Below are 24,065 nucleotides of genomic sequence, written 5' to 3'. Positions count from 1 at the left end.
AATTTTCATTCAAATTTCAACAATTTAGAATTATTTCCGGAATTACGCCGATCAGATAGAGTGTAAATTGAACCACAAATACGGATGACTTATTTTGACCATTGTTTCGCGACAAGGTGAACGAATTTAAGAGTGTAAAAGTCGATTTCGATTAAATTGTAAAATCCGATCACTCATATGCATATATGAATATTGAGTTCTACAAATCGGTGAAGAGTAATAAAAACATCCATGAATAAAGGAAGCAATATGGCTCTGTTTCAAACTTAGATTACCGATGTGAATACTCCTCGATTGAATGACAACGATAAAATAACGCGATTCCAAACAGGCCGATTAATCAGCTCCATTGAAGTTAGCTGGCGTATCGCTGTTTTCCAATTTATGAACGAGACCAAGCTGTTATAAACTAAGCCATGTTAAAAATCACATGCACGTATTTTCTAACAAGGAGACAGCAATAAAATAAATATTGATTTTCTATATTTCATTTTTTCTACTTTACGATAAACTTATATTACTTTTCTCAGTTGACGTTTAACTTTTAAGAGATCAAAGATGTCAGTTACGTTAATGAAATACACCAAGAAACATCATATAACCTTTCGTTCAAATCATTTAATTCGTTTTTTATCGGTCACATTCGATTTATTTTAAAGATCGTTAAAATATTCAAACACACTTACAATACAAGTTAATCTTAAACACTAAACTTTACTTAAAAAAAACAATTTCTTCTTTTCGAGCACACGATGTGCATCTATTCACTATTCAAATTTTACTCTAACCTTACATTCATTGTCCCTGCTTATATATATCAATGATTTGTGTTTACAACATCTTGAATGTGGGAATGTTTATTCATGGCATCAGCGCGATGCTGATATCGATTCTTGTGAACGGTTGATTGTTTATTCTTGGTCTCCGGGTGGTCCGATAAGTTGTGATTGTTGATGATGATGTAGCTGGATGGTGATTCGGATGTTTATATTCCGCTTATCGGCTATGCGGTCTCGATTTGTGCTAACTGTGCTAACTCCTCCCCTCTTGATTGCTTTGTCCTCAAAGTTTACTTTTGGATGGTGCGTAATGGTGTTGGTGCATCAAAGAATGCTTGAAGTTGTTTTTTTCTTTCGTCTGATAATTCCTCTGTGTTGTTGGTGTCAGGTTTAATTTCCGTTGTTTTTGGTGGCTCATTTATTAGGATGGTCTCAGCGTTTTTGTCGAAGTGGACTGTTATGTTGGCCTTTTGTTTACGTCTGGAAAGGAATCGAAGAATTGCAAATGTGCTTGCGATTAGAATTATTGTTGATAGTCCAAATGATCCAAAGATATTGAGTTTCCAACTCAAGGAATGATTTTGCAGGTTTAATAGTTCCAATTTTTCGCGATGTTCAAGGGTTAAATTCTGAAGGTATTCCACAGGTGGTGCGTCTATGATATGAATTTCGTTAACACGAAGTCCAGTGGTAGGATCATATGTTTTTGCAGGAATAGTTGTTTCATAATTGGAATATTGTTCGCCGTTGATATGAAGATTGCATTGGCTGAATTGTATTAAAAACGATCCATATAGGGGTTGACTGGAATTGGTACAATTTGATGAGACTTCTGCACCAGCGTCATTGATCAAAATTGTTGCATCGTTGATTCGTTTTACGAGTCCCTTTGAATATACCTTTTCAAAGGTGCAATTTGAATGTTTCCCTGTAGTAAGTTTATATATGCATTCATTTGCATGTTCTATTTGAGAATTATCGCATAAGAAATAGTCATCTTGCTCTTCACAAGGTTGATTCAATTCGTAAACATTTGTTTGATTTCTGATAATGTAATTTTTGTTCAATAAAATGCGTTTCATTGACTTGATTATTGAGTCAATGTAGTCGTATTCAAATGTTTCAGTTGATACTTGTGGAATCTTTAGCATATAGATAATGTGCGTATTATTCAGCATTACTTGTGCTTTGGCTTGTGTTAATAATTCTTCGAAGGAAGTTATGTGAATATCGTGGTTTTGTAGAAAGGTTGCAATTTTTGTAAAATCTTTTATCGATAGTAGTTTGCTACTAGGGATTCCGTGTTTGGCCATTAGAATTGCTTCTTCTAATGTTTCTACCTGATTTTGTAATGAGTCTATGTTGGAGAGAATTATCAATTGATTAATTTCGAGGGAATGGTTTTTTGTTCTTTCATTCTCGATCTTTAGTACTTGATTGGTTATGTCTGTTATTTCTTGGATTCGTTTGTCGATAGCTTCGTTGATGAATAACTGCTTGTTGTTCATGGTTATCAGGGCGTTCATGGAGTGATTGATGATTCGGAGATCTTCTGCATCTGGGCTGCCGGCGATCCATTTCCAAACTGTTCCGATTGTATCCCACCTTTTTCTTCTGTTTACAAATGGTTTGATTTTCATAAATGTTTCATATAACTTATAATTTTTGATTTGGATTAATTCATACAATGGATTATTTGAAGGATTATTCTGTATGTCACTATTAACATTGAAAATTGTATTGCCAATTTGAATTAAATCAATAGGATGTACAATGCGTATGTGTCCTATTTTTATTTTTGCTTTTCCTAGTGGTACAATTGCGAGTGGGTTATTTGTAAGGTCGTGTATTTGAATTCCTGCCAGTACTTGAGACGCGCAGAGGGCGAGTCTGTAAAGAAACGAAAAATGTTTTTATTCGCTTGTATTCTTTCGTAAATTACATTTATGGATTTTTCGATTATTGGAATCTATAATGTATGTATTGTGATCTTCTTTTATTTTTATAATGTTGTATCGACTCTTACGTTTATTGTGAGTATTTGTTTTTTCATATGCATAGCTATTGGGTTCGTATGTTTGATAAGCTTTTGGAATAATTTTTTCTTCTTTGTTTTTGTATAATTTTAATATTTTTTCATTATTTTTGTCTCGACTTCTTGCTATTTCTTCATAGGACGCATTATCTCTACTTTCTCCTATATAAATATTTTTTGGTGTTTTGTTAATAAATGAATGTATTGTGTTATTGTATTTATGAGTTGCTTCTTGAATGAGAGTAGTAATTGGCATATCTGGATTTAATGCTTTAACACATCTAGCTATTTCTCGTATTGTAGAGTGACATCTTTCTACTTGGCCATTGGTTTCAGAATGATTAACAGGAGTTTTGAAGATTTTGACACCTAAATTTATAATGTTTTGTTCTACGACATTTGATATAAAAGAACTTTCATTATCTATTACAATTAATGCGGGCAAGTCCCAATCATATAATAATTCCAAAAGAACATTCTTTACATCAGAAATGGCCTTTGACTTAATTGGTTTCATTTTGAGATATTTTGAAAATTTGTCAAGTGAGGATATAAAAAGGAAATTGGCATTGTAACAAAATATATCGAGATGTATGATCTCGCCAGGATAATTAGGGATTGGAGTTCTTACGGGGATAAATTTCTGAGGTTGTCGTTCATATTTTTCCATTTTGCAAATTTCACAAGTTCTTATATATTTCTGGAAAAGTTTATGTATTCCTGGGAAAAAGTATTTCTTTATGAGTTGAAGTGAGTTTTCCTTTGCATTCCGATGAGCGAAATTATGCACATCCTTGATTGTTTCTAACTGTTGTTCTTCATCTTGAATATCTTCTACTTTTGTTTGCGAAAATCTCACTTTCAAAATTTTTGAATTATAGTTTGTTTTATAAATTTCTTGTATAATTCCCATGGTTCGTTCATCTGTCATAATTCCGTTCAATATTCCTGGGTTGAGAAATTGTTGTAGTTTGTCCTTTAGAAAGTTTATATCAAAATTTGGTTCAACAAAAGTGTGTCTGTTGTATTTTTCAAAAAGAACATTAAATTCATAGGATGAATTAGGCCCAATCTGAAAAATTAATTGGTTCCGAAAAACGTTAATGGGAGCCTCAGTTGAGGGTATATAGGAACTGTCATCTTCTTTTGCCGAATGTTGAGTAGGGGTTAATGAATTTATTTGGATGCGTGAAAGTGCGTCAGCTACTACGTTGGATTTCCCTGGTTTATAGAACATTTCATAATCATGTTCCTCAAGGAAAGCTTTCCATCGTTTTAGCTTTGCATTATTGTTTTTGGGTGATAATGTGAATGTGAGTGGGAGATGATCTGTGTAAATTTTTAGTTTTGCTCCGTAGATAAAATTCCTTAAGTTGTGAAGAGCCCATACGACTCCAAGCATCTCTTTTTCGTTTGTTGCGTAGTTTTCTTCGGTCCTGGAAAGAGTTCGAGAAATAAATGTTATTGGTCGTTCTCCGTCCTGGAATTGCTGTGATAACACTGCTCCTATTGCTTTATCTGATGCGTCTGTGGTGAGAATGAAGGTTTTTTCAAAATCTGGAAATGTTAAAACGTCTTTAGAAGATAAAATTTCTTTAAGAGTATTAAATGAATTTCGTGCATCATCATCTAGATTGATGATTGTGTTTTTTGACTGATTTTTCAGAATTTGGCGATGGCCATCCTCCCCTCTTAAAAGTTTTGTAAGGGGTTTTGCGATTTTAGCATAATCTCTTACAAAACGTCTATAATATCCAGACAGTCCTAGAAATGCGCGTAAATCTTTCAGAGTTTTTGGTTCAGGGTATTTACGAATACATTCAACCTTCTTATCGTTTGGTTTTAGACCTTCTTTTGAAACAATAAAGCCAAGAAATTCGACTTCGGTCCTTAAAAATTCTGATTTGTCAGGTTGAATTTTGAAATTAGCTTCTCTTAATGTTTCCAAAATTGTTCTTAAATTTTTCAAATGTTCATCAAGTGTTTTACCGAATATTATGATGTCATCTATATAGACATGACATATTTTTCCTAAGTGTTCTCTTAAAACGTCATCCATTACTCTTTGGAAGATTGCTGGTGCATTCTTTAAGCCAAAGGGTAAACGAATGAATTCATATTTTCCATTATTAACTGAAAAAGCTGTTTTTTCTATATCTTTTTCAGACATTGGGATTTGATGAAATCCTGATGCCAAATCCAATGTGGTAAAAAATTTGTTTTCTCCTAAGTTAGATAGGACTGTGGATGTATCCGGAATTGGATATCTGTCACTAATTGTTTTTGAATTTAATTTTCGGTAATCTATAACCATTCTGTATTTCTTTTCTTTAGAAGCATCCTGTTTCTTTGGTACTATCCAAACTGGTGAGTTGTAAGGGGATCGTGATGGTCTAATAATTCCATCATGTAAAAGTTTTTCTAATTGTTTATTAACTTCATATTTTAAAGCTTGAGGATAAGGATAAGTTTTGCTATAGACTGCATTTTCGTCAGTAGTTCTGATATCGGCTTTGACCTTTGTAGTAAATGGTAATTTTTCATCCGGAGGTTGAAATAAATCTTGAAAATCTTTTAAAACTTTTCCGAGTCTGTCTTTTTGTTGCTTGTCTAGGTGATCATCTCGAATATTTATTTTGTTGATTTCCTGTAGTTTGTATTGGAGTAGAGGAATAATGAATTTGTTTTCTAAAATTAATTTTTCATTTGAAGTATCTATTACTGCTTTCAATTCTTTTAATGTGTCGTGTCCTATGATTGCATCAAAAGATTTTAATTCATTTAAATGAAAGAATTTAATCAAAACATTAGAATATGGTTTGAATAATTTTCCGCTGGAATATTTATTAATTTTTATATCTCCGCCTACTGAAGATACATAAAAAGGTTTTTTTATTTTGTGGCTGATACTTGCGTATCGAGGGTGAATGAAATTTTTGTTTGATCCTGTGTCAATTAGAATTTTTAGTGGTTCTTTTGCCTTACCAAAATAAAGAAAGTATGGTAGGGCAGATTTTAATCTAAAAAATTTAGTTCTGCTTTTTCTATGTCTTCTTCTTCAGGTGTTTCCCGTTCTTGTGTGTCAATTGTTTTCATATATCGTTCATATTGAGATGATTCTTCGGTTTGTTCCTCTTCATTATATTCGTTATCTATGCATGGATAATCGTGATCATTGGGATTAATTTCAACGAAATTTTGGGGATCTTCATATTGGCCGGTTTTAATGTTGAAGAGTCTTGGTCTCTTCATTGGGTTTACCTGAGTTGTATTTTGAGGTCTATTGCCGTAATTTATTTGTCTAGTCCTAATGGATGGATCTACTTCCATAGGTTCTGGTGGAGGTTGTCGGAAAGGATTTCTGGGAGGTAATTGTGGTTTTGGTTGAAAGGAATGTTGCGGAAATTGTTGGAAATTTGGTTTTGGAGCATTCCATTGAAATGGGGGCCTAAAATTATTGTTGTTATTAATAAAGGGCTGGGGTTTGAAATTGTGATTTCTGAAATTTTGAATGGGATTTGGTTTTAACATACGTGGTGGTAATTTTAGAGGATTAATTGGAATTAAATTTCTGGGTGCTGCTGTATGTTCAAAATGTTTTGGTTTAGTTAGCATTTTTCTGCATTCTACGTTTTGGAATGCGATACAATAACTGTATGCACTTGCTAAAGAAGTTGGTTCATAATTTCGGATGAATTTATAAATGTCTCCATCAAGCCCTCTTATGAATGCATCTATTGCCTTTTTATTGTAAGATTCTATTAAAGCTTTTGAAGCTTCTGGGTGACTAAATCTGTGATCTGTTTTGATTTGATTTGCTATTAGTGATAGCAATCTGTTTACTTCGTCGTAATAAATTTCTAAAGAGTTTCCTCTTTGTTGTACGGTCATTAATTGATAATCGAGTGTTTCAAGATCACGCTTTTCACCATAATAAGTGATAAGTGTTTTCTTGATCATCGTCCAGTTGATACCAATGTTAGAAGCGACTAAAGCGTCATTTGCTTCTCCTCTAATTTTCCGTCTGATAGTTTTGCATACCATGTGGAATTTATTTTGCAATTCAACACTATGGTTTGCAGTAGTATTATATAATTGGATTAGACTGTCAACATCACTGATCCAGTTATTTAATTCACTTGGATCGCCTGTGAATATTGGCAAGTCTTTGACTAAATCGGGAATTTTCTCAAAAGTATCTGGGTTTACGGGAGAACCGTCTTGTTTTGTGAAAAATAGGGGTGGATCACTGTAATCAGGAATATTTTGTGGAGCGGAAGCGGCTTCCAGAGCGGCAATCCTGCTCAGTAGTTGGTTAACGTCGAATTGTTCCATATTATTTATTCTTAATTGATTAAATGCTTCTAGCAGGTTATCCAGTTTAAAAAAATTATTGAATGTTAAAAAATGTTGATAAAATAAATGTTTATTTTAACCTGAAAAAAATAAATGTTTGTTTTAAAAATATTTGTTTCACAAAAAGTTTTATCCTAAAAATATTGTTGGAAAATTATCAAAAAATTTTAACCTTACCTGAAAAAGAATTAGTATATATATATATTTTTTTATTTTTTTTTTTTTTTTTTAAATAATATGATTATTTTCAATGAATATTTTGGAAATTACCTTTATTTTTTTCTGAAATTAATTGTTTTGTTATTTTATTTAATTAATTAATTGTCACACTATATTTTGGAATTATACAATTATTTGCACTACTTGTATTTGAATCTTTGTTAAATTATTCACTTTATTTCACTTTGTGATATTTCTGTTTTTGTTTTTAGTACTTACATGTAAATCCTGAACATCTTGTGGGAACACCACAAGACTGCGGAACAACGTACTTTCGGATGTCAATCCTCTTTCAGTGACGTCTCGAAAAGCTTCGGTGCGCGTGTCCAGTACTTTTGTCTCGATGTCCTATTATCACCTTTTGATTTATCCAACCGCTGGCGGGTTCAGCGAGACTGGTTGGTCGGGATCCTTGAAGTGTCTTCCTTCCTTCCCAGTGTGGCGGCAAATTCCTGTTCGGTCCACAAGCGAGCTCCTAACTGTTGTGGCTACTGAGGGGCTCTTCCACACGGCTGCAGAGGTCCTGCGGTCCAGAGAGGCTTCGTGCGTTCGGATATTTTTTTCGGATAGTGTGGGTGGTAACTCTATCGTTCACCCTATCACTTCACTTGTCTCACTTCCTTGGCACTACTTTCACTTGGCAAGGTCCCTATTCGGGCGCCAGTTAATCTTAAACACTAAACTTTACTTAAAAAAAACAATTTCTTCTTTTCGAGCACACGATGTGCATCTATTCACTATTCAAATTTTACTCTAACCTTACATTCATTGTCCCTGCTTATATATATCAATGATTTGTGTTTACAACATCTTGAATGTGGGAATGTTTATTCATGGCATCAGCGCGATGCTGATATCGATTCTTGTGAACGGTTGATTGTTTATTCTTGGTCTCCGGGTGGTCCGATAAGTTGTGATTGTTGATGATGATGTAGCTGGATGGTGATTCGGATGTTTATATTCCGCTTATCGGCTATGCGGTCTCGATTTGTGCTAACTGTGCTAACTTACATAGTGTGTTTTATTCAACACCCAAAATATTCACTAGGATTTCGGTCTGTCTGTTTGTCTGATTCTTATGGACTCGAAAACTACTGAACCGATCAACATGAAAATAGGTATGTAGGGGTTTTTGGGGCCGGGGAAGGTTTTCGTGATAGTTTGAGACCCCTCCCCCCTCTCTAAGGGGGAGGCTGCCATACAAATGAAACACAACTTTCTGCATAACTCGAGAACCAATCAAGCAAACGAAATCAAATTTGACATGTGGAGGTTTTAGGATGCAATAAATGTTTATATGGTGGTCTGACACCCGTCTCGCTCTCTAAGGGTGGGCTGCCATACAAATGAAACACAAATTTCTGCATAACTCGAAAACTAATCAAGCACAATTTGGAATGTGAGGGTTTTTGGGTATGAGAAATGCTTCTATGATGGTATGATACCCCCCCAAACATGACAATTGAAAATTTTCGGAAAACTCTAAAGGAAAAAGGGAAAATTCGGAAAATTGAATTCCCATATGTTCTACAATTACATAGTGACAAGTGCTGTTAGTCCATTTGATGTTTGCACTAGCCAAATTGATCTTTGTTCGAAACTTGAAATAGATTTTAATGTGATAAAACGCACTCATATATCCTCTTCTACCTATACCAATAGAAATGTATCGCCGAATGTGTTGATAAGAGCAGAACTCGAGAAAGGAATTGTCCGATTTAGAGCTGTGTTAATTCTATCATATTTTCTGTATAAAACATTTATTCCATGTAACGGAGAAACATGTTATTTGCAAGTGGTTGAAAAATCTTGAACGAGAATTGTGTCTGAAAATAATCTGATATTATAATGATGAGTTTTGTTAGAAATACTAGGAATTTTATAGAAAAGATAAATTCAACGGGGTCGATTAGAAGATCAATCAATGAACAGTTCTGCGATTGGACTTGCTCATAGTAAGAAAACATGAATGTTTGAAGATATTGATAACGAAAACCAATTTTTGGGCGGGACGAAGTTTGCCGGGTCAGCTAGTGCCAAATAAAACGCTTTGAATGCATTCTGAGTGGCCAGGTCAAGAATACGCGTGACCTCAATGCAAGTCGGAGGAAATTTCCCCGACCCCAACGGAAATCGAACCCGAGCCCCTGGCATGTTAGGTGTGACGCTAATCACTCGGCCACGGAAGCACAAATGAACGAAACGTACGAAACTGTTCAAGTTTTTATGAAAAAATACAAAATATAAATTTAATAAAAAATATGCTGACAAAAAATATTTAAAAAATTGAAATCAGATTTTTCTCGAAGCAAAAATACTCTAATTTGCCAAAGAAAACCTGAAGAAGTTGTTAGTAGAAAAACTATTTTCCTGTAACAGTGTCCTTCTGCCGAAGTATGCGGATGACTTATAGGTAATTGTATGTGCTCATTCACATAATATTTTTCAGAATTTAAAACAAGTGTTATTGAGAAAAATGAAATCAAATTTTTATTCTTTTTTCTTCCAATAAAATTGAAAAAAAAATTGAATATTTTTAATGAATACTTGAACGATTACGTACATTTAATTTTTGACCAATATTTTACAGGTTTTATAATTTTAATTAATTAGAAAATTTTCCAAATTTGATTTTTTAAACTTTTTTTTCGAGACAAATCTGCAACAATAAGACCTATAACCACATCAATATGGGTATCAAATGAAAGGCCTTGACCAGTACAACACAGTTATTTTTGAAAACTGCAAATCAAAAAAGGCTGTCGCCACAAAATAGAATTATATATTTTTTTTTTCAAAAGTTCATCAATATGGGTATCAAATGAAATGATTTGACCAGTAGAACACAGTAGATCTTAAAAAAATCCAAATGGTGTTCAGGTGTTCAGAATGGTGAAATTTGATCAACATCCCATTTGTATATCGACGTAGCTGAGTTTTCAAATCCGTTGTAGTTGAAATTGAATCCCGAGCATCAAACGGATAATCCCATGTTGCCATTTTTTATACAACTATCTGAGTAAAAAAAACTATCGCTCAGTTTGTTAACAGGTTCCAAACCCCTCTTAGAGTGTTTTTTTTTTATCTGTATTATAGTGACTTTCAACTCATTTGGCTGGTTCGTCACTTTTACTTCCATTTTTGGAAGATGTCGGGAGTGAAAATTGAACTCGTGACCTTTAGCGTTAGAGGCATGGATGTTACCACTACGCTAGATCGCCTCCACTCTCTTAGAGTGTGAACAATTATAGGTTAGACCCTTAGAAGGGGAAAGCAAGACCTCAGAAGATAATGAACATTATTCTGATTAATAACTAACATAAAAATTAGATACTAATATGAAGTTCATAATATTAGAAGATATTAAAAGAATGTGAAAAGATTTAAGACATAAATTGTACCATTGATGTCTACTTTATAGCTCTACTCTAAGAAAACACTTACCAGCTCGCCAATGGCCACTCCCAGTTTCATGTGTTGTTGTCGTAAGCATCAAACAAATAATTTACCTGCAAAAAGAATAGAGAAATTCAAACTATTACTAAACATATATTTTTCGACAGAAAACATTAAAAATCAAACCGTCACTCGAAGCTTTTTTCCCCATAAAAGTCCGTTTGAAACAACGCAAATGCCAATTCGCCCTGGACACCAAATACTTCTTGTACCATTATCCTCCAACTCACCACTAAGTGGTTTATGGTTGGAATTTTAAACAAGTTCCAGAATGTCACCGGCAGCCGGCCATATACCCGGTGGCGGTGGCGTCGGATACAAGCGCACACGTTGCCATAATGTGCGCCTTGTGTGCGCACGCTACTTGCCCCTCCCGGGTTATAAAACGAAACATTAAACACTTCCTTCATCGCTAATCCAATCCGCCAAAGCGCGCCGACGCCAGCATAGCATAAGTGAGTGCGCGAGTGAGTATGTAGTGACGGGTGAGTCACTCACAAAACTGTACGTGACAGTGATCCTGCCGTGGCGCGGCCATATGCCTAGTAGTACTCATTATGTGGCATGATCCGCGAGGCACAGCGGTGCGCGTGCACAGTCCGTCCTGTCGGTCGGATAATTTGGTACGCTATAAATAAACGGGAATTGACTGCTCGACGCCAACAGCAGCAGCAGACCGATGGTAAGTAAAGTCCGCCACAGAGTATGTGCACTATTGGCGACGATGTAACTGACTCCTAGCAATTGAACATGTTTCTTTCGAGCGCAAAATGTGTGGCGGCATCGAAGATTGCACTTTGCATTGCGCGTTGCGTGTATCAAACTTGCGCTTATGCTAGTTATCCAAGCATCAATGCGGCGAAGTGTTCTGATCGAAAGTTGTTGAACTGCTTTTTTGCGTGGATCGTGCTCATGACAATCAATTACGATGCATTTTTAGCGAGAAAAATATTAAATAGTTGGAGTTGAACCATGCGGTATACACATGATCATTTTGTTCATCGAATTTTCCCGCCACCTTTTGCCTTTAAACTAGGAATCTAAACCTTGAAGTCTGATTTTTTTAGAAATTGGCTCTCCAAAATTTCGCATCCACCTTAGGTGCCGGAACATGAAATCAACAATCCTGCCATGGAGACAAAAGTTTAAATCGGGGAAACTAAAATTTTAACACGAATGCTCTATGAATGACTTGTATTTAGAATCAGGAAATCCGTAATGTGATTTTGTATTTTTTTAGTCTAGAAACGGATTCCAGAATCTCAATCTGAGTGTTAAATTTGAAATTTGAATTTGGGCTCAAAGATCTTGAATTTATTTGAAATGTGATTCCGAATACCACCTTCAGACTCAAGATTTCCGATCTCAGGTTCAAACTCTTACATGTTTTTAACTTGATGTGTAATATGAAACATGAAAAATACTCTTCCGTCTATAATTATCATAATTTCACGAAACAATGATCGCACAATGAATCAAAATACAGTTTCAAAAATGTTGAAAAAAGGTTTTTGTTCCAAAATTTTGAAGAAATTGGAGAAGCGCTTCAGATTCAGATTCTATGTTCAAATTCCAGAGCTTAGTTTCAATGTTCAGAATTTAGTTTCCAGATTGAACAAATTGTTTCCGGAGATTGGGTAAGATTTCAAATTTGATGATCTCTGAATAAGGATTGACGAATTTCATGCCAACTCGTCTTAGGAGTTGGCAGCACCATCTCAGATAGTAGAGAAACGTTGTGGGTGTATAGAAATGGGGTGTAAAGACATGGGTCAACTTTGCATACTTGATTTTGATTTACAAAAATTTATAACTTAAAAACTATGATACTTACAAAATTCTTGTCAAAGGATGAAATGTAGGAAATTTTTAAATTTTCACAAAAAAAAAACAATTTTTTTTTTGAATTTTTTTTTCTGAAAAAAGATATTTTAAAAATTAAAACTCATTTTTCTCAAAAACGTTTTTTTCAATTCTCGAAAATATATATGTGAATAGCCTTTAAGATTTCCAACAAGTCGTTCATACATCGGAAGATGGGCACATTTACAAGGAAAAAGTTTTTCTAATAACAACTTTTTTATATTTTCTTTGAAAAAAATACAACTAATCCCAATTTTGTTTAAAGTCAAGATAGCGATATAGTGTATTAGACAAAGTTTTAGATCTTGTTAAAATATAACCTTTTGTCGAAGACATCAACTTTCTTGTTAAAATATGAACTTTTGTCGAAGACATCAACTTTCTATCTTTTAAAGATTTTGGAATATAAGTCATTTTTGTATGAAGACTCCTGAAAAAAATTATGTTTTGCTCGTAACATTTTTGTGTGTAAATTCTCACGTTTGACATGTTCTTGACATGTTTCTAAATAGAGAAAAGTTAGCAGAGCATTTAAAATGCGATGATTTATACATAAAAATGTAACCAACTGTACATTAACACGTTGACTGCCACGTCAGTCACCGGTGACTGACACCGAATTTTTGCTCCGGCTGCGTCAGTCACCGGTGACTGACAGTATAACATATGGTAATAAAGGTACCTAATATAAGCATATAATACCTTCCACTACGAAAAGAAACGATGGCTCTAATACGTTTAAAAATTTCCATAGAGCCGCTATAAAAACGTGGCACTCAACGTGTTAATAGCATTTTTTCAAAGAAAAACATGAAAAAGTTGTTATTCGTAAAACTTTTTCCATGTAAATGTGCCCATCGTCCGATGTATGGAAAACTTGTTGGAAATTTTAAGGGCTATTTATATCAATTTTTTTCAGAATTTTAAAAGCATGTTTTCGAGAAAAATGAATTTTGATTTTCAAAATATTTTTTTTCAATGAAATTTTTTTCCAAAAAATTCTTTGATAAATTTTAATGAAAATCAAAATAATTTCTACATTCCATTCATTGACTAAAATTTTGTAGGTCTGATAGATTTTGTTTTGTAGTTTTTTTTTTAAATTTCGAGTTTTTTCAACTTTTTTTTCGGAAAATCTTAATTTAAAAACTATAACATCTACAAAAAGTTGGTCAGAGAATGAAATGTAGGAAATTACTTAGGTTTTCATTAAAAATTATCAAAGATTTTTTTGGAAAAAAATTAATTGAAAAAAAAATATTTTGAAAATTAAAATTCATTTTTCTCGAAGATATTTGCTTCTAAAATTCTGAAAAAATTGGTATAAATAGCCCTTAAAATTTCCAACAAGTTTTCCATACATCGGACGATGGGCACATTTACATAGAAAATAGTTTTTCGAACAACATCTTTTTAATTTTCTTTTTTTTTGAAAAAATACTATTAATGTATAATTCGTAACATTTTTATGTATAAATTATCGCAATTTACAGGGTCTGCTAACTTTTCTCTATTTAGAAACATGTCAAGAACATGTCAAACGTGAGAATTTACACACAAAATGTTACGAGCAAAACATTTTTTTTTCAGGAGTCTTCATACAAAAATGACTTATATTCCAAAAACTATAAAAGATAGGAAGTTGATGTCTTCGACAAAAGTTTATGTTTTAACAAGATCTAAAACTTTGTCGAATACACTATATCGCTATCTTGACTATAAACAAAATTAGGAATAGTTGTATTTTTTCAAAGAAAATATGAAAAAAACTTTTTCCCTGTAAAAGTGTCAATCTTCCGACTTATGAGCGACTTGTTGGAAATTTTAAGAGCTATTTATATATATATATATATATATATATATATATATATATATATATATATATATATATATATATATATATATATATATATATATATATATATTTGGGAATTTAAAAAAATACGTTTTTGAGAAAAATAAATTGTAATTTTTAAAGTAACTTTTTTTTAGCGAAATTTTTTTCCCAAAAAAATTTGGTATCTTTATGTAAAAATTTAAACAATTTCTTACCTTTCATTCTTTGATATGGATTTTGTAAGTATCATAGTTTTTAGGTTATATTTTTTTGTAAAAAAATAAGAAAAAAATGGCTTTTTCCAAAAAGATGTCTAACTGTTTTTCAAATATTTCAAATATGCAGAGTTGCTATATGGCCCCTGCCTTGCGTTTCTGTTGGACTCATGGGTTCTCCAGAATCGAATAAAAATCCTTCCTTCGATAGCGGTCGTCCACACCAGAGCTCAAAGGATTCCCATTGACCTCAACACTCCGGAAATTTTCCAATATAAATCACACAAACGTTTTTGAGCAATACCAGCGCTTATTTGTTTACAATACTTCTATTTTAGTACATTTTATTCATAACGAAAAACGAATTACGTCTACTAACTAACAAGGACGAAACAGAATCGACCTAAGTTCAATGCTTTCGAAATTCCTTTTATGGTCGATTTCAAATCTATCAGAACAAACGATGACTCTGATGACTCTGAACCCATCAACTGACAAACCAGTTCATCACGCGTTATACAATTCATTAGGGGGAATATTTTCATGATAAAAAAAACTAAAAAGCAATTATCAAAATTATAAATCCGGATGCTTGAGATAGATTACAATCACAGAATTCAGATTTAGTTCACGGATTTGTTTTTTTTAGTTTGAATTACTGATACAAAACTCGATGTATGGATCACAAACGCAGGTTTCATTACCATTTTATGATCATCTACGATGGCATATACGTTCTCAAGGTTCCAATTCTATTTAAAATCTCAGAAAGAGGTTATACCTCAAGGTTTCATTTTCAGATTCCATGTCCTCGATTCCAGATTCCAGACTCCTGGGCCTAAATTCCAGATCGAGTTACCATATCCAGATTTCACGCTGTGAATGTAGATTTCGGATAAGAGCGAATGTGTTCCCAGACATGGGCTACAAAATCGAGGAGCCTGGAGAAATCGTGATTGACGATAGATAGAAGCTGCTGATACTCTTATATCTGCGTGCTTTTATGCACACTGGAATGTGTTTCCCTAACACAGATTACAAAAGCAGGCACTGTGGCGTTATCGTCGCTGACGATGCATAAATTTCCGCCAAAAAAAAAAAAGGAAAAACACTGACGATACCAGCAAGCTGCGAGATATCTCGATGCCATTGGCTCTTGTCAGGGCTACAATATACTTGTCCTACGGAGTATATAGTTTTTCAATTTCCATACTCTTCGTTCTGGCCAATAATTTCCTTATCCTACGTTAACGAGGCGGTAGCGTCTTGGACAACACTCTTCTGGTTTTTCATGTTTGATTTACCATTTCACCATGGATGGACGGATAGCTGAATGACGTCTGTTAATTTTTTTCTTAAAAACCATGCTTCATCTCGAGAAATTCAGCACCGAAACGCTAATGTCAAATACCGTATTTCAGAACCATTCGATATTCTAAAATCCTATTCTGGATTACTAAACTTCCAATTTTGGAAGTTTTCTAGATTGAAACCATTGCTTACAATGCTTCAAATCTAAATAATTTATTTAGCCTTCACACCCAACTAGCGTTGACAGAAAACATTTCATCTTCGGCAGAAAAAATGCTTTTTCGGGTGCTGAAGGATGAAATGAGCAAATAAAAGCAACTGTTTCAAAAGCTTTAAAATGTTTGTATGTATGGGAGCAGACATTTCTTTCTTCATCCCTTTTGGGATTGTACCAAAAAAATATATGGAAAGTTGGAAAGTGTTTTCTAAGAGTAAAAAGGAGAGTGATGGATACAGCCTCCGGGGTATCGACACAGGGGATGGGGATTTGACGCTATCCAAATTGCAGGTAATCGGAAGTCCGTTCAGCGAATATCGGGATGACGTGGGAGCGTGGGAACGACAAGTATACAATGATGATAGTTGCTACTCCTCCACTTAAACTGCGGTATAGGACCCGAATACGTTGTGTTGAACAAATTGACGGGATAAAAAATGGGGATTTACTCTTAATAAAACACCAAACTAGCGAATTGAGAGGAACGTGCTCAAATTTCCGGAAACTACAATATATTCAATATAATAAGAATTTACCAAGAAAGTTTTATAACAAAGCGATAAACAAAGTAGTAGAGCTTTAACGGTTGCCGTTTTATACCATGAGAATTATAGAATACCAAGATAATCTAGTACAGGCATATTTCAATTTTACTAAACCTAACATACCGGCCACCTTTTGAAATTCATTTCAAACATTTAACTTATTTTGCTTACTAATACTAATAATTACATATTTCAAAAACCTAATTAATCTTCAGAACATGGTAGTCCACAAATTTTCGAAACAGCGCGCTTAAATTCTCCTCCGGATGTCCTCAGAGTTACCACACGTGTAATACCATCTGGTCCAGGATGCGTGTCAACGACCCGAGCTAGAGGCCATCTAGCTGGGGGTAGAGCGTCGTCCTTCAAGATAACTATGCTGCCAACGTCGATTTTAAACTGCTTGGGATTGGTTTTGTACAGCACCTGCAATTCCTTCAAGTATTCGCTTCTCCACTGATGCCAGAACCTTTGCGAATAGGATTGGAGTCGCTCATACTGTCCCAAACGATTCAGTGGAATGTTGCGAACATCAGGTTCGGGAAGCGGTCGGATCATATTCCGGACCAGAAAGTGTGATGGTGTCAATGCGCGGCAATCGTTGGGATCATCCGACAACGGCATTAGAGGACGAGAATTCATACTTCCTTCTATGGACACGAGCACGGTAACCAATTCTTCGTAGGTCAGCAATGCGTCGCCGAGTTGTCTCACAAGCTGCTTCTTGGCCACCTTCACCGCGGCTTCCCATAGTCCGCCGAAGTTTGGTGCCCGGGGAGGGATTAGATGCCACTGGATACCGTCCTGCGCAAGATTCTGTTTGATGTTGTCTTGTGCAGAGCCTGGCTGGAGCATACAATATAGTTGATGTAGGGCATTTTTCGCTCCAATAAAATTTGTCCCGTTATCGGAGTAGATGTGTTTTGGCTTATTCCTTCTCCAAATGAAACGATTCAGAGCCATTAGGAACGTAGTAGTAGAAAGATCACCTACCAGCTCCAAATGAACTGCCTTCGTACTTAGGCAAATTAAGACACATATATAAGCTTTTCTCGATGGAGCTTTTCGTTGCGCGGGCTTCAGATAAATTGGCCCGCAATAATCGACGCCGGTGCATTCAAAAGCTTCACCCGCTGTAACACGAGCGGCTGGCAGTTGGCCAATTGGCTGCTCAATCGGATGAGGAGTTGCTCTGCAGCATCGAAAGCATTTACGAAGTACGCTTGTCACAGCTCTTCGGCCACTGAGGGGCCAAAATTCATCTCTTACGACGGCTAGTGTTGTCGAAATTCCGCTATGAACCAGCTTTTCATGATGATGCTTGATGACCAGTCTCGTAAAGGGATGAAAACCAGGTAGGACAATAGGATGCAGTACGTCGAAAGCTTCCCTCGAACGCTGCAGCCGGCCACCAACGCGTATAAGGCCATCGGCATCCAGGTAGGGATTCATCAAACGCAGCTTCGATTTACTGGATACACGCTTGCCTAGTTGAAGCAGTTTAAGTTCGTCGGGAAACGATTCCTTTTGTACAAGCTTGGATAACACGAGTTTCGCAGCCATAATCTCTGCAGCGTCTAACACTTTGCCACGGTATCGATTTTCGGGTTTACATCGCGCATTCCTTGCAAAACGAAGAACGAATCCGACCAAGTTCAATAATCGAAGATAGCGTGAATATCGTAGAAATAGAGAATTGGGTGATGCTGTGATCGTTGCCAGTATAGCCGTCTTTTTCTGCTCGAGTTCCTCCACAGGGAAATCAATTGCTTCATACACTTGCGAAGGCCATGAGGATTTAGGCTTGCGAAGCCAGCTAGGACCATATTTCCACTTGTCGCTGGTTACTAGCTCGTTTGCTGAAACTCCTCGTGATACTAAGTCTGCTGGGTTCTCCTCCCCAGCAACGTGCATCCATTTCGAACCATGAGTAGTGGACTGAATCTCAGAAATACGATTTGCCACAAATGTCCTCCATGTTCGAGGGGGGGATTTCATCCATTGCAAAACAACCGTCGAATCACTCCAAAAGTGGCTAGCTTTTATAGGAACATCTAGGGCGAGGATCAATTTCTCATACAAACGGGCACCGACAAGTGCAGCACATAATTCAAGCCGGGGGATACTCAAACATTTAAGAGGGGCAACCCTCGATTTGGATGCTAGCAAGCTCACTTTGATACTACCATCCGTAGCTTCGGAACGCACGTACACGCATGCCCCGTATGCTGCATCTGAGGCGTCCGCGAACGTGTGTATTTCTACATTGTTTAAATGGGACATGAAAGCGCATCGATCAATGCGAAAATCGGAAAGTTGTGGTAGTTGCTGACAAAAACGGTCCCATTTTCGTTGCATCTCCGGCGTCACCTGGTCATCCCAATTCAACGACAAAAGCCACAGGTGCTGCATCATTATTTTCGCCTGTACAATGACCGGGGACACCAGACCCAGTGGATCGAAGAGTTGTGCAATGGCCGACAATATGCTGCGCTTCGTTGCCTCTCGAGACTCCAAAGAAACGGATACGTTAAATCGAAATACGTCAGCCTCCGGTTCCCAGAGTATTCCGAGAGTTTTTATCGTTTCGTCCTGATCGAACTTGAGAGCAGACTGAGTGCCGAGAAGCTCCTGAGGTATTTTGGCCAACACATCCGGTGAATTTGAAACCCACTTGCGTAGATGGAATCCACCTTTCTGCATCAACTGCATTAGCTCCGATTGAAGTTGAATTGCAGCTTCGATAGAAAATTCACCACCTATGTAGTCATCTATATAAATGTTCTTCTTGACTGCCTTGCTTGCATTTGGGTAGGCTGCACCTTCGTCGTTCACCAGTTGCAATAATGTACGCGTAGCTAGAAACGATGATGGGGCTAGACCGTATGTGACTGTAGCTAGCTCGTAGATCTTGATGGGTTGGCTTATGTCGAAGCGGAATACGATTCTCTGCAGTCGCCGGTCTATAGGGTTCATCCACACTTGGCGATACATTTTTTCGGCGTCTGCCACTAGGGCAACTGGAAACTGTCGAAACCTCACGATAATTGTAACGATGTCGTCTTGGACAACTGGACCCACGAGAAGAGAATCATTTAGGGATTTCCCAGTGCTCGTCTTAGCAGAACCATCAAACACTACTCGCACTTTCGTCGTGGAGCTCGATTCCTTTACGACGGGATGGTGCGGGAGGTAACATTCAAGAAGACGGCAATCATCATCCACTGGAACCTCGCGCATGTGGCCTAATGCGAGATACTCTCTCATGAAGTCGTGGTATTGTGACTTTAATTCCTTCTTCTTATCCAACATTCGCTCCAACCAGCGAAACCGTTGGAAAGCGCTCGTTTTCGAAGCGCCAATCATTTTCTCGTACTGTGGTTGCTTCGGCATTTTAACGATGTATCGACCATCGGCATCTCTGGATACAGTTTCTCTGAATAGTTCCTCGCATCGTTGCTCATCGAGCGAAAAGTTTGATCCGTTAATCTCCTCTACTCTCCAAAACCGTTCGAGCAATTGGTCCACGGGTGTAACTGTCGCCACATGACAAGCTACCGGGATTCGTTCCGCTTCGTTCGTTTCCTTTACGATACCAGACACTATCCAACCGAATACGGTTTCTATCAGCATGGGGAGATTGACCGCCAAACGAACTTTTCCTTCACGGATAAAATCGAAGAATTGTGCTGCTCCAAGTATCATATCTATACGATGAGTCACGTTGAATTCGGGGTCAGCCAACGGTAGAGTTTCTGGAATTTTCCAGCACGACGTATTGAATGAAACGGGAGGTGTATCACATGTTACTCTACGTAGGACTAAGAAGTCTAGTGTTTGCTGGAATGGGAAAACTCGGGAACGTATTTCTGCCTGCACTTGATGCTTGGCATTCGTGACTGTACCATCTATGCCAGATATTGGGATGTTGATTGGTCTGCGGGCTAGGTGTAACTGCTGACATAAACGCTCGCTGATGGCATTCGGCTGCGAGCCAGAATCCAGCAACGCTCGGGCGACGTGTTCTTGTCCGTATGGATCGACGACCAATAGAACAACCGTTGACAATAATACATTCGTGTGAGTCACCTTCACTGCGGGATTCGCTAGCACTAAGCTAGTGTACGTATCAATAGTAGGTACTGCGGCAGCAACAGCAGACACCATTGGATTTGGACTCGGTTGTTGATTTTCACAGGAGGGCATTGTCATCTGGTTTCTTATGTCTGCATCAGCTTGACGATTCTCGGCCGGTCCTGGGTGAATCATCGAATGATGCCGCTTGGAGCAATGCTTACAGCTGAACTTGGAGCGGCAGCGTCTCGCATAATGGTCATTCCGGAAGCAATTACTACAGAGTCGTTTATCATACACCACCTTCAATCGAGCTGTCACATTCATTCCATTGAACACAGCGCAATCCACGAGCGGATGTTTTTGCTTCTCGCAAGCAGGGCACATTGGAAATATTTTTCCAGATGCTCCGTCCGTTACTGCAGCGTTAATATTCAGGCGGGGATGATAGTGCTTCTTACTTCCTGAACTTCCAGCCGCGGGCTTCGATAATAACGACGACGGATTTGGTCGATTAATGAGAATGGTCTCCAATACACGAGCTCTTTTCTGCAGGTATTCTATCATTTTTTCATAGGTTGGCTGCTGATCCGATGAAATGGATTCCTCCCAAGCCGCTAGAGAGGCGTCGTCCAACTTGTCCTCCAGAATTTCCATTAATATGGAACTGTACTGGGCGATAGGTTCGCCTAGCTGCTCTAACACCTTCGTGTGCCTCTGAAATTCATCCACTATTTTGTGTAAAGCTTCGACGGAATGATTGGGTATCTTGGGATACTTCAAAAGCGCCCGAATATGTTTCTTCCGCAACAAAATCTTGTTGGAATATCGTTGTACTAGCGTTTCCCAAGCTACAGCGTAGTTATTGGCGGTGATTGTGATCGATTGAATTAAATTCGCAGCCTCTCCTTTCAATGCGGCCCTGAGATAGTGGAATTTCTGCACGCATGAAATCTCGTTCGACGTATGAATCATCGACACAAATGTGTCATGAAAGGTAAGCCAATCATTAAAATCGCCGGTAAATTCCGGTAACGTGATCGTGGGCAACTTCACATTAGATAGCGGAGACGAAGTGGGCGGTTGTACATTCATAGAGGATACAGCGGACGATAACGGTGTGGCAACCTCGGGCATTCTCGTCAACAAACCAGCCTTTACGCGGAAATATTGTTCCTCGATCTTAGCACGACACTCCAAGTTCCCCTTCATGAATTCTTCCGTTTCATCGAGCAGCTCATATTCAGATTGAACTGCTTCGAAGACTTCCATCAGTTTCTCCAATCGTTCCAATCTCAAACCGACTTCCCGGGCATGCTGGGTTGGATCATACTTCTTCAAGAAATCCTCTATGCGCTTCAATCCTTCTACGACGTTTTTTCGCTTTAATTCTTTGGCTTTCAGTTTCTTATCGGCCATGACGACGAATACAGTGGGATCGATTCCAATGAGCTGGTACCTCCACTCTCACGAGGCTTCTTATGCCTTCCGTAGGTATCGCTGCTTCTCGCGAGCTGAGTGTTCACACTCGTACGCGATTCGAGGTTAGATTCCAATGTCGAGCTGAAACGGTCGAAGGAAGACCCAGAAGTACCGCAAAAGAGGGATTTAAGTGTTTGGAACGGTACTAACCTTGTACCTCCGATTTCAGGAGGCCTTGTATAAATTAAAACAAGCGGGAACAGCAGTATACGACGATAGTCGTCCGACGGGATGTATACAAAATAGCGATGCTCTTAATTGGTTGGGGTTATGTTCCACATGTGAACCAAAAATACGCTGGGACTTTCCGATGGGGATCCTGGTCACGGCACCAGTAATGATGGATACAGCCTCCGGGGTATCGACACAGGGGATGGGGATTTGACGCTATCCAAATTGCAGGTAATCGGAAGTCCGTTCAGCGAATATCGGGATGACGTGGGAGCGTGGGAACGACAAGTATACAATGATGATAGTTGCTACTCCTCCACTTAAACTGCGGTATAGGACCCGAATACGTTGTGTTGAACAAATTGACGGGATAAAAAATGGGGATTTACTCTTAATAAAACACCAAACTCGCGAATTGAGAGGAACGTGCTCAAATTTCCGGAAACTATAATATATTCAATATAATAAGAATTTACCAAGAAAGTTTTATAACAAAGCGATAAACAAAGTAGTAGAGCTTTAACGGTTGCCGTTTTATACCATGAGAATTATAGAATACCAAGATAATCTAGTACAGGCATATTTCAATTTTACTAAACCTAACAGAGAGCATCAACGTGAATATCTTTCTTGATCTGGGCCGTGTATGTAGCCATGTATGCGAAAAGCTTTAATGCGTGCTTATTTGCAACCGTGTCTCTTGTTTTGTTCGCTTATATTGCTCTTATATTGCTATAGCATATATATTAAACAATGAATATACCAGTATATATGGGAGAGTAGCGCATGTTCTGTTATTTTTAGGCACATTTAATGTAATAAATCGGGATGCCAAAACATGTGCTAAAAATTAATTTTGGGTGTAGTTTTGCATTGCAGATTCAATGTTCAGAATCCTGACTCAGGTACATATTTCAGGTTCCCAATATTTGATTCTATATTCGGATCTAAGATTCAGATGTTATGGTCATGACCTCTATAGCAAACTTCAGATTTCACGTTGATGTTCCTGATCACTACTTCAGACACTTCTTGTAATTTACAAATTTGAATTCAATACCCGGATTTCTGATATATATTTTACGTTCAGAATTCTGATTTTAACTCAGATTACAGACATCTAATTCGTATTCCATAATTCGGACGGTATTAACTAACCCAAACATCAGATTCAGATTGTAGACTCCATGTTGAGTTTCAAGACCCGGAATTTTAATTGGAATTCCAGATTCCAAAATATGAGTTTCTCGTTCAGTGTTTATATTTTAAATTTGGAATATGGTCAATGTTTCGTTCCACATATCAAATTCAAAAATTCCAAATTCCAGGGTTCAGATTCGATATGTGCCATTTTAATTACATTGAAATACCGGATTACGGTTTACGAGTTCAGAATACCTGGTTCAGATTCCGGTTCAAGATTCATATAATTGAATCTTCTGACTTGTGAGAATTTTGATTTGATTTCGTTTCCAAGATTTAAAATTCAAAATTATTCCAGGTTC

The 24,065-nt window shown here is 37.0% G+C and overlaps 2 protein-coding genes across 13 annotated transcripts in view; both read right to left on the bottom strand.

The window, feature by feature from the left end:
- Window positions 1-22,326, bottom strand: part of LOC129766883 (uncharacterized) — a 40,044-nt gene extending 17,718 nt beyond the window's left edge. Inside the window, exon 1 of the mRNA XM_055767484.1 lies at window positions 17,116-22,326. Within this exon, the coding sequence (XP_055623459.1) occupies window positions 17,116-22,326 (5,211 nt within the window). The remainder of the gene's footprint in view (window positions 1-17,115) is intronic.
- Window positions 1-24,065, bottom strand: part of LOC129768843 (uncharacterized) — a 539,752-nt gene that overhangs the window by 215,635 nt on the left and 300,052 nt on the right. For 2 of the 12 annotated variants that reach the window (XM_055770771.1, XM_055770769.1), the window contains one exon: window positions 10,834-10,898. The exons of the other annotated variants lie outside the window; for them this stretch is intronic. The gene's annotated coding sequence lies outside the window, so the exon portion shown is untranslated. The remainder of the gene's footprint in view (window positions 1-10,833; window positions 10,899-24,065) is intronic. 12 annotated transcript variants of the gene reach the window in all.

This window comes from Toxorhynchites rutilus, chromosome 2 (assembly GCF_029784135.1).
Source record: "Toxorhynchites rutilus septentrionalis strain SRP chromosome 2, ASM2978413v1, whole genome shotgun sequence".
Lineage (NCBI taxonomy): Eukaryota > Metazoa > Arthropoda > Insecta > Diptera > Culicidae > Toxorhynchites > Toxorhynchites rutilus.
This window is presented reverse-complemented; position numbering and strand designations above follow the sequence as displayed.